Source organism: Eurytemora carolleeae, unplaced genomic scaffold, assembly GCF_000591075.1.
Source record: "Eurytemora carolleeae unplaced genomic scaffold, Eaff_2.0 scaffold206, whole genome shotgun sequence".
Lineage (NCBI taxonomy): Eukaryota > Metazoa > Arthropoda > Copepoda > Calanoida > Temoridae > Eurytemora > Eurytemora carolleeae.
The window spans coordinates 331,811-348,058 of NW_019396213.1; the positions used below are offsets into that span (position 1 = coordinate 331,811).

General features: G+C 32.6%; 1 protein-coding gene across 1 annotated transcript; it reads left to right on the top strand.

Moving 5' to 3' along the window:
• The first annotated feature begins 1,183 nt into the window (after positions 1–1,183).
• Positions 1,184–12,501, top strand: LOC111698320 (translocation protein SEC62). The gene is made up of 10 exons (XM_023468632.1): positions 1,184–1,309; positions 2,467–2,575; positions 2,988–3,064; positions 4,245–4,492; positions 5,695–5,815; positions 6,966–7,086; positions 8,336–8,425; positions 9,099–9,171; positions 9,492–9,551; positions 12,150–12,501. Exons 1-10 carry the CDS (start codon positions 1,215–1,217, stop codon positions 12,236–12,238), a joined length of 1,083 nt encoding a protein of 360 aa, XP_023324400.1. The 5' UTR covers positions 1,184–1,214; the 3' UTR covers positions 12,239–12,501.
• Positions 12,502–16,248: the final 3,747 nt, after the last annotated feature.

The following is a 16,248-nucleotide window of genomic DNA, read 5'->3' on the forward strand; positions in this document are numbered from 1 at the left end:
GTGGCCGCAGCGCTCGGCCCGCTAGCCTGTCCTAGCCGCAGCGCTCGGCCCAGAAAGTGTCTTAACCTAACCTAATCCTAAATAACACTAAATAAATACTAATTTGGTCATGTACAAATTGATAGGAGGGGGGGGGGGGGTTCAAAAATCGTTCACCAGGACAGACCCGGTTTCTGTCAGTATCGGTTAATTTCAAGCTGTTCGCTGTAAAAAACCAAATGTAAATATGGACCAACTGATATAAGATCGAACCAGAATAAATTGTAGTTTTTTCACATATTAATTGGGTCTGTTCTAGATAAAGATGCTTGGTCCCCCCCCCCCTCCCCCACAAGTGCTTAGGATTCGGATCCAAGGGGTAAAATACCAACTACAAACTTAAATAAAACTTTTTTACTCCTAAAACCCAATCCCAAATCTTAACTTTTGAAAAAAAGAGAGTTTACAAAATTTCCTCATTTCTGAATGGTTCATCAAGTTTTAGATAAAAATAAGCGAAAAAAAATAAAACAAAAAATTTGAAAATTATTTTTTGTTAAAAATATTCAGTAAATCTTAAAGAAATTACCTGGATCCGGATCCATTTTTTCCCAGTGCGGATCCAGGATCCGGATCCGCATCAAAATTAAATGGATCCTATGCACTGCCCCCCACAAACATTCAGTTTCGGTTTCGTCTTTTTAACTCGTAAATTAATTAAATAAATTATCATTTTTTTGCACTTCTTGTTTGCTGAAATACATAGATTAGAAAATAAGAATAATGAAAGTAATCCTTAATAAAATTTGCAGGTGAGGAAGACCTAACCCATATATACGGTAATTTCCTAGTATACGAATTCTGGACCCCTCCATCGGGCCCCCCCCCCCCCTCTATTAAGTTTGTACACATGGGAAAACATGGTCCTGTGGCAGAAGCGCCCGGCCCCCTAGCCGCGGCGCTCGTCCAGCCTGTCCTGGCCACAGCGCTGCCCTCCCCCCTAGTCTGTCCTGGCCGCAGCACTCGTCCCAGAAAGTGTCTTCACCTAATCTTACTTAACCTAACCCTGAAATAATACAAAATAAATATTATTTTGTTGAAAGTAGTTGAAATTGAAAGAAGGGGGGTGGGGGTTCCAGAAATTGGTTAGAAGGACAGACCCTTATATGCTATATGAGTACAGCCCGGTTTGAAACTTCTGATTCTAAAATTGTAATTGTTCCAGAATCTACAAAATGGCGGATCGAAAGAAGAGTAAAAAGAAGCAGCTTGGTGTGGTGGAGGAAGAGAAACTGAGTAAAACAAATAAATCAGTTTTGAAGTGGTTAAGGTATTATGCAGTTGTCGTCGTATATATCAAGATAATGAAGATAATGAAGACGACTTTCGATTTCAATTTTGATGTCTACTTAGCTTTCAAACAGCATAGAAAACATGGAAAAAGTAAAATTATCAATAAACAGTTTCTCTTTGTTAACTTGTAAACTTATAATTTAAAGAAATGGTGAGAAATCAAATTCTATACTTTATTTGAAAAGTCGTTTTCATTGTATTGATATAATCAGCGACCTGTTTGTATGGCTTGTATATGCGGATCCACGGATCCGGGTCCAAGGGTTGAAATATCAACCAAAAACTGCAAAAAAAACTTTTTTACTCCTAAAACCCAAATCTGAACTTTTGAAAAAAAGAGATTATAAAAATTTCCTCACTTCCGAATGGTTCATCAAGTTTTAGGATAAAAAATAAAACGAAAAATTTGAAAATTATTTTTTGTTAAAAAATTCAGTAAATCTTAAAGAAATGACCTAGATCCGAATCCGGATCCACTTTTTTCCAGTGCGGATCCAGGATCCGGATCCGCATCAAAATTAAATGGATCCTAAGCACTGCATGTAACAGTAACTTTACGGGGGATGGAATGATGCATGACACCGATTCCGTGAGATTAGTTATGAACCAGGGTCGGGATCCAAGTAGCTAAATATTAACCAAGTTATGCGAAATACATTTTTTCTCTCTGTGGAGTAATTTGAGGGATTTTAAACCAAGTTTAAGCAAAATAATCAGCGAAAAATAGTAAGTGAAATTAGAAAAACGTAAAAATATATACATGAGGGAGATCTGGGACCATTTGTTACAGTTTGATCATGAGTATATGTTCATTAAATTCAAATTTCGGTTAGTATCGTCTTTTTTAAAAAATATTTAATTTCTGGGAAAAGCTTGCAATCACAAAACCGAATTTAATAAATTGAAGAGGTCGCTGAACTACCTACAGCCGGTACAAATCCTAAATCACCGATGTAATTTATCATGAATCTTTAACTTTGAATCGGAGATACAGCTCAAATTCATTAAATTCGGTCCCACGCATGTTTTACCCCGAAGCTTCGATTACTCCCCCCCCCCCCTTAATTAATAAGAACCCATTCCATTCTTATATTTTCCAAATCTAGGTTTATTTTTTGAAAAAAATTTATTTAGGAAGAATGTTCCGATTAAGAAGACCAAGTTTATGCACTCCCATGTTGTGGAGTACTTCACCTCAGCTAAGGCCATCGATGCTCTAGTCAACGACAGCCCCTGGTCAAAGGTGCAGTGTCAGTTAAAAATATTTTTGGGAAAGCAAGTGGACTCAATTCCTAATATTCAATTCTGATTTCGCCTTTAGCAGCTTTTGGGACATATTATAATATACGGTAGTATAAACATATACATGTCAGTGGGGGTTGAAATTTTTTTCAGAACCCAGTTTAAAGCTTTGAAACTGCGTGGTTTATAATAACTGCTAATTATTTGATATTTTTTTTTCAAAAATATGTTAGGTTGTCAAATTTTTTGTCCCTCGCTAATAAGTCCCCAAATTATTTTAAAATAATACACCGAGAGTTTCGTCTTTTTATCTATAGTTATTTTCCTAAAATATAATCCCCCCAGGAATTTAGAGTTTTTAACGATTAGAAAAATGAAAAATATTTTAAGAAATATATTATTTACTGTTAAAGGAAAAGGCTAAGGAAGGAAGTGAGTTGATTCTTGAGACACGATTTCAAGCCATAGATCTGCTTGATGTTCTCCTCAGGTTAAATTAGTTTATTTAACACTGGAAACTAGCTTTTTGTACTTTGTTTACATTAGAAGTGTACTGCAGCTTACCTAGCAGTGCCATGCTTAGGACCCGGAATAAACGGGGCAAAATACTAATCAAAACCTGCTGTAGATTAACACAGTGATGTCAAAACACAAATTTCAGCTGTTTCAGATTAAAAATAAGCGGAAAAAAGACTAGGAGGAATATAAAAAACTTGGTCTAAGAAGCACTGGTTTAGTTAATATTCCTCCCCGAGATTCAAATATTGCAGTACACTTTTAATAAAGTGTCCAGTATAGCCAAGCATGTGAAAATTATAAATATCTGTGAAGCCCTTTTTGACTAATTTATATATCAATCAATCAATCAATTAATTAATCAATCAATCAACTACAAAACTATTCTCCTTCAAAATCTTTGAACAACACAGTGTTAGGTGAATAAAGAACTTACAATGGGCACAGTTTTTTTTGGTTCCTTTTCAACAATAAACATTCATGGTTTCTTTGGTTTTAACAATAAACATTCATGGTTTCTTTGGTTTTAAACAATAAACATTCATGGTTTCTTTGGTTTTAAACAATAAACATTCATGGTTTCTTTGGTTTTAAACAATAAACATTCATGATTTCTTTGGTTTAAACAATAAACATTCGCGGTTTCTTTGGTTTAAACAATAAAAAGGCTCTGCAAAAATCGGAGATACAATTTTACTTTACTTCGTAGAAAAAGATATGAAATTATTTCTCATCTACAAACGCTTTTTACTATAATGTATTGTATACTCTAAGGCATGGTGATACAGCTCGTGAAAATATAAGAATGAAGATTGCAGAACTAAAGTTGCCCTCTGTTTTATATATTTCCCATCATCAGATAGGGGAATATTTTCTTGAAAAATCATTTCCCGTTCACTTTCTTTGAAAATAGTTTTTATCAAGAAGTTAGAAATTTTTGTGCGGAGAGCGAAGTTTTTTTCCTGCTGATTTTGAAAAAATATAATATTTAGGGGCGAAATATCGGAGTTTTTAGAGGAAAAGTATCAAAAAGGGTGAAAAATCCTTGACTTATGATGTTCAACTTTTAAGTTGTTCCCTTTTTCAAAAAAAAATTTCCCATTGGAGCAAATAAGCCTTTTTGTCAAATTCTTCAATTTTTTTAATACTTTCAGGAATAAGATGTTCCATCGAGCTAAGAAGATAACGGTTGCAGAGAAGGAAAAGAAGAAGAAAAAAGACGAGGAAGAGGAGAAAGTGGAAGAGGAGGAAAAGAAGGACTTGAAGCAAAGGAAGAAGAAGAAGAAGGAGGATGAGAAGGAAGCCAAGGAAAATAAGGAGGAGAAGGAGAGAGCTGCAGAGAGGGAGAAGAAGAAGAGGAAGATAAGATTAGAAATGCACAATGAACAAGTCATAATTGATGGTAAATAATAAGGGGTATAAATACATTAGTAATGAATGATTTGAGTAACGTTCGTTTGGACTGATGTTTATTTAGACAAACGTTCAAAAGGACTATTCCTTTTGAACAAATATTTGTTCAATTGAGCTTAATTTTCAATTTTTCAAGGTTACGACAATTTCTGGGCCGAGCGCTGCGGCTAGAATATGATTAAAAAATTAGTTCATTTGGAAATGATCTATTTTTATTTTGTACATATGCGCTAATGTTCCAATTGACTAAAAATCGGTATGTGAACAGCTGACTTTAGGGCAAATGTGCGTTAGTTCAATCGACGATTAGTCCAAAAATTATAGCATCTACATTTTGAATAGTAAATATTCAAGGGGATATAATAATATATATATTCAATAGTAATTATTTTAAGAATTTTGGCGCGGAGCTTAAAGCAAATTTTGCTCTCACTGAATTTGAGAAAAAAATAATTTTAATTGGGTAATGTTTTTAGATTCAGAGGGGCCATTAAATTCAATATTTTTTATGATTTTAGTGAAAGAATCCAAATATTTGTTTTTAATTCAACTTCTAACCTACTTTTTTTTTGTAAAATGCTTATTATTTAAATTTGGCAAGTATGAAAAATATATTTAGAAAAAAATAAGCTCAGGGAAGTAAAAGTACAAGTTCTTAGTTTATTAAATTTTAATTCAGCCACTAAGTACACATCTTTCCATTTAAGCCTTTTAGTGCAGTGCTTTTAGGCGGTCTGGGGGGTTCATAACGGGACCTCTTTTTCAGATTTCTTTTCTAATAGTTCTAATAGTGCAAGAGTACTTATGGTTCCACAGTTTTCCATAGTACCCTCTTACTCATATTACGTTGAAACGACTTTATTAGAATTAATTAAATTAATAGTTTTTTTTTACGACGAATTAGTGGGATAAATTAGAAAGAATTAATTACTATCAAAAATATCAAAATCTTAAAAAAAAATATTTTAATTTTATTCAAATATTATTTTTTTTATGATTTTTATTGTATCTGAACTGTAAACTTTTGAATTTAAGTAGCTTATCAAACCGCTTCGGCCTTCATGCAAGTTGAGTTAAATCTCTCACATATCATTAGTCAAGATCTTGCATTTCTAACTTATTAGAGAACGAGTTTAACTAATTTTTAACTGATTATAATTATTTGAAAAGTTTCTATCTCTGAATTTGTAGGAAATGAAGCGTATGTCTGGCTGTATGATCCAACCCCCTGGTACTACTATATTGCCGGTTCAGCAATAGTTCTCGGCATTATAGCCGTCTGTCTCTTTCCACTCTGGCCAGCAGAAATGAGGTTAATTTTCTTCATTTTCCTTCAGTTTTATCCTTGATCAAGTCTGATTCTGTTGTCTCTATCAGTTCAGATTTAATATTGTTTTTAATCAACATTAAACACTCATTTCATGTCATTTGCCCATAACATTATCATGCTTTTTATATGTAATTTTTGGTGGAATGTATTTATTTGGTTATATGAGTAACAATTTCAATCTATGCGAGAACTTTTTTTCTATTTGGGTTTGCCTGGGCGGTCTGGGGGGCCCATAATGGGGTCTCTTGCAGATTTCACTTCCTTATGATTCCTTATGTATTTGGTTAAAATAACAAGTTTTTTTTCTGAGAGCTTTTTTAATTACATAAATTACATAAATATACAATTTGTCTGTCTGTCATGTATTATCTGTATTCTAGACAAGGTGTATACTACTTGTCTGTATATTCTTGTATTATCTGTATTCTAGACAAGGTGTATACCACTTGTCTGTGTATCCTTGTATTATCTGTATTCTAGACAAGGTGTATACCACTTGTCTGTGTATCCTTGTATTATCTGTGTTCTAGACAAGGTATATACTACTTGTCTGTGTATACTTGTATTATCTGTATTCTAGACAAGGTGTATACTACTTGTCTGTATATCCTTGTATTATCTGTATTCTAGACAAGGTGTATACTACTTGTCTGTATATCCTTGTATTATCTGTATTCTAGACAAGGTGTATACTACTTGTCTGTATATCCTTGTATTATCTGTATTCTAGACAAGGTGTATACTACTTGTCTGTATATCCTTGTATTATCTGTATTCTAGACAAGGTGTATACTACTTGTCTGTATATCCTTGTATTATCTGTATTCTAGACAAGGTGTATACTACTTGTCTGTGTATCCTTGTATTATCTGTATTCTAGACAAAGTGTATACTACTTGTCTATGTATCCTTGCATTATCTGTTTTCTAGACAAAGTGTATACTACTTGTCTATGTATCCTTGTATTATCTGTGTTCTAGACAAGGTGTATAGTACTTGTCTGTGTAGTGTGTATTCTTATCTGTATTCTAGACAAGGTGTATACTACTTGTCTGTGTATCCTTGTATTATCTGTATTCTAGACAAGGTGTATACTATTTGTCTATGTATCTTTGTATTATCTGTATTCTAGACAAGGTGTATACTATTTGTCTGTTGGTGCAGCTGGTTTCCTTGTGTTTATTATCTGTCTCGCAATCATCAAGTACATCATCTTCCTGGCTCTCTTCATCTGCACTGCTGGAAAACTCAAGGAACTAAACATGGCAATTCAAAACTAAGGAATTCAGTCTTTGCCACAAACTCTGATTTTACAGTCCCTATATCTTTACAACACAATGTTGTAAACCATAGCACATTTCAAACTATGAATTCTGTTTAATTAAATGATCCAAGTTAAAAATATCATTGGTTTACAACATCAGGTTGCAAAGATAGGAAATAGAAAATTTTAGTTTGTGGCAAAGACTCAATTCGTTTCGTTTCAAATACTAAACAATATTCTTTCCCTTTTAAATAGCTGGTTTTTTGCTATTTATCAATTTTTTATTAAATCCTGCTAATCTCAAAACTCATTTATACACGTTCATGTTAAACCAGCTCTTAGCAAAGGAATATTACGCTTGGAAAATTAGACTCAATGGAAATATAAGTACCAACGGGTTTAATGATAAACCCTTGGATATCACCTATCCGACCCCCTTCCTTTAAATCAATTTATTCTAATTTTGCATATTTTGCATAATTTAACTTAATAAAAAAGATTTTTTTTGGAAAAAAATAAATGTTGTGAAAAGTGTCTTAAAAAAACAGGTTAAATTTTTCAACCAACCCCAACGCTTTAAAAACCTGTTCAACCTCTGTTTTAGATTACAGTTCATCACTAATAGAGAAAATAGCATTTTTACCTGATAAAGAAAAAATACCCCCCCCTCNTATTTAGTTTAAAAACATGTTTGGTTTGATCTAGTTCTGGATATTTAGTTTAAAAACATGTTTGGTTTGATCTAGTTCTGGATATTTAGTTTAAAAACATGTTTGGTTTGATCTAGTTCTGGATATTTAGTTTAAAAACATGTTTGGTTTGATCTAGTTCTGGATATTTAGTTTAAAAACATGTTTGGTTTGATCTAGTTCTGGATATTTAGTTTAAAAACATGTTTGGTTTGATCTAGTTCTGGATATTTAGTTTAAAAACATGTTTGGTTTGATCTAGTTCTGGATATTTAGTTTAAAAACATGTTTGGTTTGATCTAGTTCTGGATATTTAGTTTAAAAACATGTTTGGTTTGATCTAGTTCTGGATATTTAGTTTAAAAACATGTTTGGTTTGATCTAGTTCTGGATATTTAGTTTAAAAACATGTTTGGTTTGATCTAGTTCTGGATATTTAGTTTAAAAACATGTTTGGTTTGATCTAGTTCTGGATATTTAGTTTAAAAACATGTTTGGTTTGATCTAGTTCTGGATATTTAGTTTAAAAACATGTTTGGTTTGATCTAGTTCTGGATATTTCCGAATCTTACTGAGGATGTTGGGTTCATAGAGTCCTTTAAACCTGCATACGTTTATACATACACAGGACCTAAAAAGGTATGTTAGGGTCCCTTAATGCTTACGTTTATACATAAGCAGGACCTAAAAGGGTATGTTAATGTTCCTTAATGCTTACGTTTATACATACATAGGACCTAAAAAGGTATGTTAGGGACCCTTAATGCTTACGATTACACATACACTGGACCTAAAAAGGTATTTTAGGTCCCTTAATGCTTACGTTTATACATACATAGGACCTAAAAAGGTATTTTAGGTCCCTTAATGCTTACGTTTATACATACACAGGACCTAAAAAGGAATATTAGGGTCCCTTATACTTGCTTATGTCCTATAAAGGACCTTAAAAAGAATATTAGAGTCTTTTAACCCTGCGTACATTTATACATACACAGGACCTAAAAAGGTATGATAGAGCCCCTTTAACCTGCAAACACTGGTTTGACCTGATAAGGTGTGTAATTGAGATATTATAATTACTAAATGTGATGCAGTTGTCGAATCTTGCATAATTCATAAATAACTTTGCATTTAAAAGTAATTTAAAAATCCGTTCAATTATTACAATGTTTAACCAGAAAAAATGTATTTCAAGCTACGAGTCGAGAATAAATATTTAATTTTAGCCAATTTTATGTGTGACACGGCTCGGTCAGCCCATGGATACGTTTCGGCTCGAACTATTTTAAGATTCTTCATTTTCTTTTAGGAAAACGACAGCGATGATGAGTCGGAATCAGAGGATGAAGATGAAGAAGATGAGGAGGGAAAGAATGAGAAAGGTATGATATTTTTTTTAATATGAAAAGTTTAAGTTTCAAGACAATATTTTCTAAAATAATAAATGCGTGTTTCATTATTTTACACCTTGTGGAGTTGTAAATGTAATTTCAAGTAACAGTTTATGTATAAATATATATAAATATGAATTCAATATCAATGTTTTTATTTTTTAAAACTGTTTTCAATTTTGGTTTCTCTACAAAAGTGACTTGCACATTTCTACTCCATAAAAACAGATCTCATCTCGTATTATTATAAATCGAGCAATGCGATCTTTTTATGGTAGATCACAATCTTTATTGGCATAATTCTTTCTCAGGTGCAGAGGTTTCTGGAGACGGGGACGGAGAAGGGAGTGATACAGGCCGGGACGACCAAGGTGAGTGAGTGAGTGTGCTACTGCATTACATTGTTAATGGTTACTGTTTTACGCTTTTATTTTGCTCTGTATCAGTGAGCTGGAAATCGATTATTTATTTAATGGGATTGTTCAAAACAAATAATTAGTCCTTTCTTTTAGTAATTTCCTATTTAAAATATTGCTGTGTTGAAAAGATATAAATTTGACGATAGGCGGTTATATTTGATAGAATAAGAAAAAATGTAAAAAAAGAACGCCAGTATTTGTTTTACATTAACACGATTAGTTATTTCTGATTGTTACTGGGATGAATGTATATTGTAAATGTTTAATGAAACTGTTGAATTTGATGGTATTTGAGTTACGGGATCAATCCCTTAAGTTCTCTCTTGATGGGATGAGTCCAATTAGTTTAACAAATAGTAGTTCTCTGCAATATCACTCTTTCCAGAGAAACTCTGGAGTAGTATTCTCCCACGGGGAATCATTATTCTAGAACAAAAATGAAAAAGTGAGCATTTTTCTGTAATAATTTTATTCCGTCCCTCCTCCCCCCGGCCCCCTGCATTTCTTATAATTCTTAACTTTAAGTACACTGTGGAGAAAAAAAGCCTTATCAGTCTGTCCATTTAACTCCCCCTCCCCAGCCCCCAGTCATGTTTTCCTTTTATTGATAAATTATTTACATATTTATAAGATGGGTTAGGTAAAGACAATTTCTTGACTTAATTTCGCGGTTAGGAAAGTTTAGAAGTTCATCTTATTTATATTAACGAGAAACTAATGGGTAAACTTTGTACTTAAAACTTAAAAAACTAGTTTCTCCATGTACCCTGATAGTAAACTTTTTCTTTTATGAAGAAAAAAATTATAAAAATGTAAATTTTCCGATAAAATTGCATTTAATATTATAAAACCTACCCCTCGGCCCCCGAGTTGTACAGCATTACTGAAAATGTTGTTTTCAATTAAAACTTTTTAACTTCAACACAAGGTACTTCTATATCTGGATATTGTGGGGGGGGGGATTCTCACATTTCCCCTATTAATGGTTAAGAGGAGGGGGGGAATATTCTAAAAAATATATTTCCCTGCTTTTCAATTTTCATCTTGTTATCATTGTTCTACGAGGATTCGGAATGAATTACTTTTAACATTTAGATTTAAATCCAAGGTTTGAGTTTAAAGTTTTCATTACATTAGATTGGTACATTTTTCTAAGAAGAATAAATTTTACCTCCTTTTAAGCTGTAGCCTCTAAGTTGGCGTTGGTGGAGGTGGAGGGGGGGGGGGGATTTAACTTGTTAGTTGTAGCTTCTACTCACGTCCTATACGAGCAAAACAAGATCAAATCTGAACCCACACACACAAAAAAGAACCTACAGAGTGTCAGTGATTACTGACTAGCCAATTGTTTTAGCTTTTTTATATCTTTGAATATATTGAAAACTTAATGATTTTTACTAAAATTTTATTTATTCAAAAATAATGTAAACTCAAAAGGTTTCATGTTGAGGTTTGGTTTACCCTAGATGATTCCCCATTGGACTGCTATATTCCATTTGTATTCAATTTAAATTCTAGAAAACTTCCTCATCCCATTCTCCTAATTCCTCCAATCAATTTAATCCCATTAATTCCATAGAAACGTTAAATTCTGAACCAGCTTCAAGTAGAGAATAGAGAGGAAGGAGGGGAGGAAACAAAAGGGAATTAAGAATTCAAAAACATAAGGGGGTTATAGAGGTGGTGTTAGGTATTTTCCCAAAGGCATTTTCCCAAGGGCGACTTCCCAAGTGACAATTTACCAAGTCGCAACTTCCCAAATGTGCTATTTCCCAAGCGGCAACTTCCCAAAGGTTAGGTTAGGCCCTCTGAAGCGCCGCAGGCTGCAATTTGGGGCCGAGCGCTGTGGCTAGGTTGGGTTAGGGGCCGAGCGCCGCGGCTAGAACATGCCGGGGGTGAGCGCTGCGGCTAGGAAAGACTTGGGAAGTTGCCGGCGGGAAATTGCACATTTGGTAAGTTGCCACTTGGGAAAATACCTTGGGAAGTTGACACTTGGGAAAAATCCTTTGGGAAAGTACCTAACATCATAGAGGTGAGGCGGGAAGTTAGGGAGAGGATTAGGAAGGGATTGCGAGGAATGGCTACTGGTAAGGGTTGGGGGGGGGGGGACATTTTGGAAAAGGAGGGGGGGGAAGAGATTAGGAACGGAGGGATGGAGTTGGATCTTGGGAAGGGAGGGATGGAGTTGGATCTTGGTAAGGGAGGGATGGAGTTGGATCTTGGGAAGGGAGGGATGGAATAGGATTAGGATGAGACATTTGGAGAAAATAAGGGCGTGTAGATTAATACTTGGGAAGAAAGGGATTAGGACGGGAGGTAGGCTTAAATTATTTTAAGTTCAAGGAACTTTAATTACAGAACAATCAATTAGTGCAAGCACAAATTTCAATTTCAATTATTCACAAATATTTCAATGATTTCAAACATGTTATTTCATGATCTTGTGGTTATTGTTTTTATCTTGTTGTTATTGTTATGATCCCCTTGTTATTGTTATTATATTCTTGTTTCTATTGTTATGACCTTCATGTTATGATCTTGTTATTCTAGGGAATGGCAGTGAAGAAGAAAACAGCCAAGGAAGTGAGAGCGGTGGTTCAAGCAGAGAATTCGAAATTATTGACAACAAACAAACATAGAAAACATCTCTCTCTTGTTGGACGACAACTAATGGTGAAATGATGTCAGTATGACGTTCACGAAACGTGCATAGGATAATATACATGATGCGCCAGCGTATTTAGTGTTCATCAATGTTTGTAATTTCCGGTGAACAATTTCGGGGGGGGGGGAGATAATATTTGTTGTACAAAGCAAGAATATTTTACCTCTTTAAAGAAAATTAATGTTTAAAAATCTTCAAATTTTAAAATGTCCCATCAAAAGCTATTTTAAAAATTAAGAAGAACTAATATTCTAAATTTGAGATGTTTTTTTTTAACAAAATATTTATTTTATATTCTTTTTTTGTGGAATTGAAGCTTGGTTTTTTATATCTTGCCCAATTTTTAAAATGCAAGTTGATTATGTTTTTTTAATGAAAATTGTATTCTTGAAAATTTTCCTGACTTAAAAAGCTGGATTTAAATTAGTTATTTTTATACTGCATTTAAAAGTGTCGACTGAACTTTTAAGTTTTGAAATATAAAATTATATTTATCAAATTAATTTATTTAAATAAATAGATGTTTAGGTGTGTTCTTAATATCAGGGAATTTATAAAATTTAAAGCTATTCTATAAAATTTAGTTATCTTGGAAAAGTGAATGTGATCACTGATTGCTATCACATAAATTCAAGAAATCAGTTAACTTTTTTTTATGAATTCTCGAAATGCATGCATATTAAACTGTTTTTAAATTTTCCTTGTGTTTTGTATTTATTTTATATCATATAAAATTGAAACATGTAGAAATACGATAAACATTTTTCAATTTTTATTATGTTTTAGTTTTTTAGCCCCTTTTTGTTTTGTAGCTTGTTTTCGTTTTACAGATTTGCCTGCGCAGAAGTGAAATTTAGTGATGCTTGCTTGTGTTCCACGCATGTAGTTTTCGTTTTAGTTAATAGTTAGAAATCCAGCATTGTTTTTGCGGATTTTTGAAAGCAGAAAAATGGCAGAGAAATTTCTTGTCACGCCGACCTCATCAGCCAGGTTCATAATTATACTAACTTTTTCATCCTGATATCATGAAACAATTTTTTTGTTTTGTTTGCAAGCCACGTCCTGATCTCCGGATTACTAATTTAAAGATTTTTTCTATTTATATTCTTTTTTTTAATCAGTTCTTGGGATTTATTAAGAAATCTGAGTTAAAATTAAATAGTTTAGACCCGTATTTGAAACTAACTATAAAATAAAAATAAATATGAGAAAGATTTAATCATAACCAAGATTTAGAACGTTGGAAATTTACCCTGAAATGGGGGGGGGGATATAATTACGGTCAGCTCTGCAGAGTGGTTTGATGGCCTGGTAAAAATGTATTTGTTTAAGTATCTACAAAACATAATTATCGATCCCATAGTAGTTATGCAAGTACGTTTCAAACTTTGATTCCTCATTATTTTTAATGATATTTGTTAAACATTTATTTTTATATAAGTGTAAGGTGGGTATTGAGGGGTGTCGAGTATTAACCTTAAACCTAGAGAATATTTGTATGAAATAATAAACCAATACCCGCGATTTAAACTAATTTAAGACTCAAGCTTAGGGATCTAAGTTGCAACTAAATGTTCACAGAGTTTTGTTTTATTAATTCCGTTTAATCGTATTTACAGCGTATTTTCATGGTTAAAATTGACAGATTCCGAGAATTTATTAGAAAAAGACTAAACATTGAGACTAATTCTTCACTAAAACCAACCAAGGTCGTTATTATTTTCATTGGGCCAGGGGCCTAATTTCGTTATTTAAGCCGAAGATCTTGCAGCTGTCAATCGCGTAAGATTGAGCCTTAAATCTGGGTTTATGGAATTACGACTCGAGCCGATCGGGCTCAGCTGAATTAGCGCAGAAAATAATGATGTAGTTGTATAATTGTTGAAACAGGAAAGATGACCGAACCCAGCTGATTGAAGACGAGCAGCTGACCCCAACCAATCCCTTCGCTAGCCAGGGGTCAGCTTATGGTTCGGTAGAAGTCAACATGGGGAAAGGTGAGTCGTCTTTTTTTATTTGTACGGAGAGAGAAGGAACAAGTGGTTATTGAATTTTATCCCTTCTCAAAATTTTAATAATGCATGATACTTTTTTAGATTTTTGTAAATATCTGAAAAAGGTTTGTTGTACATTTTGTAGAAATACACTATACAGTATACACATATGTCGTGAAAAAATATTGTCTTTGTATAAATTGTTTTTTTTTTAATGGAATTTACTAATCCTGCAGTTTAATTCCGGTATTTTTACGTCGTAAACTTTTGATTTGGTTCAAAGTAACTTTTAACTATGGAAAGTTTGTTAAACTTTTTTGCTGAATAGATAAAATAATAAATAAATAAATTTTTAAATAAATATAAATAAATATAAAAGTATTTTTTAACCATTTTTGCAACTTTCTCCCTTTTTCCAAGCTGTTGTGTGACAAAACCAACTTTCAAATTAGTTTTTTCAAGTTTGTTTGAGTTTCTAAATGTTTATAGTTTCTAGGTCATACTTTTCTGTTTTGCTTGGTTTCTGTTTATAACTTGAGGGATTCCTCAGTCATTGCTTTTAAACAGAAGTCCATGGTTGCATTTTATCCCCCCGCCCACCCTCCTTCCCCTGATTTGCTTTTATCTGGATTATGATGGAAGAAAAGAGATGTATATAGGGTTATCTACAAAGAAAGGATGAGACTTCAGAGACGACTGTGCGGAATTTATACATGTCTGTTTCCCTATATTCATGATTCCCTTCTACTTTAAACTTGTTTCTTTCTTTTAGGTCGTCTTTACAGTCACACGTCAAATTTATGTTTAAGAAATGAAATTATTAATAAAAATAAAAAGCATAAAAAGCTCTGACTCAAAAAATATACATTTACGTTCCTAGGCGTGTAAAATTTCATTTTATTGAAATGAAAATTTTATTTGGTTGAATAAATACTCATATTTCAATCCATCCATATTCAAATATTATTCAAGAAGCGGATAAAATCATTTTTTAATTTGTTTTTCTCCATTTTTAGTACTTTTTAAATCTAATAAGTGCACTATTCTTAAATTTTTTATTTAATTCTGCAGAAAACTAAATAAAAATCCTAATTTTGGAGAAAAAAATTATTCTAGAAGAAAGTGATGGAAATCAATGATTTCTCAAGAAAATATGTACCCCTCACAAGTTTTCTACAATGTAAAACGGTAGTTTCATTATTTGTTTATCAGGGGTGTATATTTAATTGAAAAAAACATCCACCCTTTTTTGAAAATCATTTTTTGCCACATCATTTTGCCACATCATTTTTTCACTGAATTTAGAAAAATAAATTATTTTTCAAAAAAATTTGTATGTCCTTTATCACACACCTATCCCCCCCAGATTATCAAAAAAACATTATTAGATAGTTCTTAAAATTTTGTATCCCTTTAATTAATGCTTAAAATTCTGTAACCCTTTAAGTAGTGCTTTTAAGTTTAATTAATGGTAACTCGTTTTTTTTCTGAAAAATGCTTTGCAAAGATTAACGTTATTTTAGATAGCAAATCATTATCTTTGTTATCATTATTAAAATTTAATGGATGATAACTGTTCTGAAAGGAACATTAAAATGGGACTTGGTAAATGGAATCCATAATGAATGAATTTTTGAAAAAAATAATTTTTTTTTGAGTTTTCACTCAAAAGAAATCAGGTTTCTTTGCCATTATAAAAAGATTTTTTGTTATAAGTCTAGAATATTTTTATCTTTTTGAAATTTTTGAATGAAAGAATAAACTTTTATCTCAAGTTTAAAGGAAATTACACATAATATATAAAATATATACACTGTAAGAGTTCAGGGTTTGTAGGAGTTTGAAAATCATCTCTATAATAAAACAAGACATTTATATATATTATATGTGTTGCGTACATCCTGGCCATACTGCTGGACTTAATGGGCTGAATTTTTTTGTGGACACTCATGGTTGGCTTGGGGGTGTTACAGGCTGAAAAGAAGTTGAA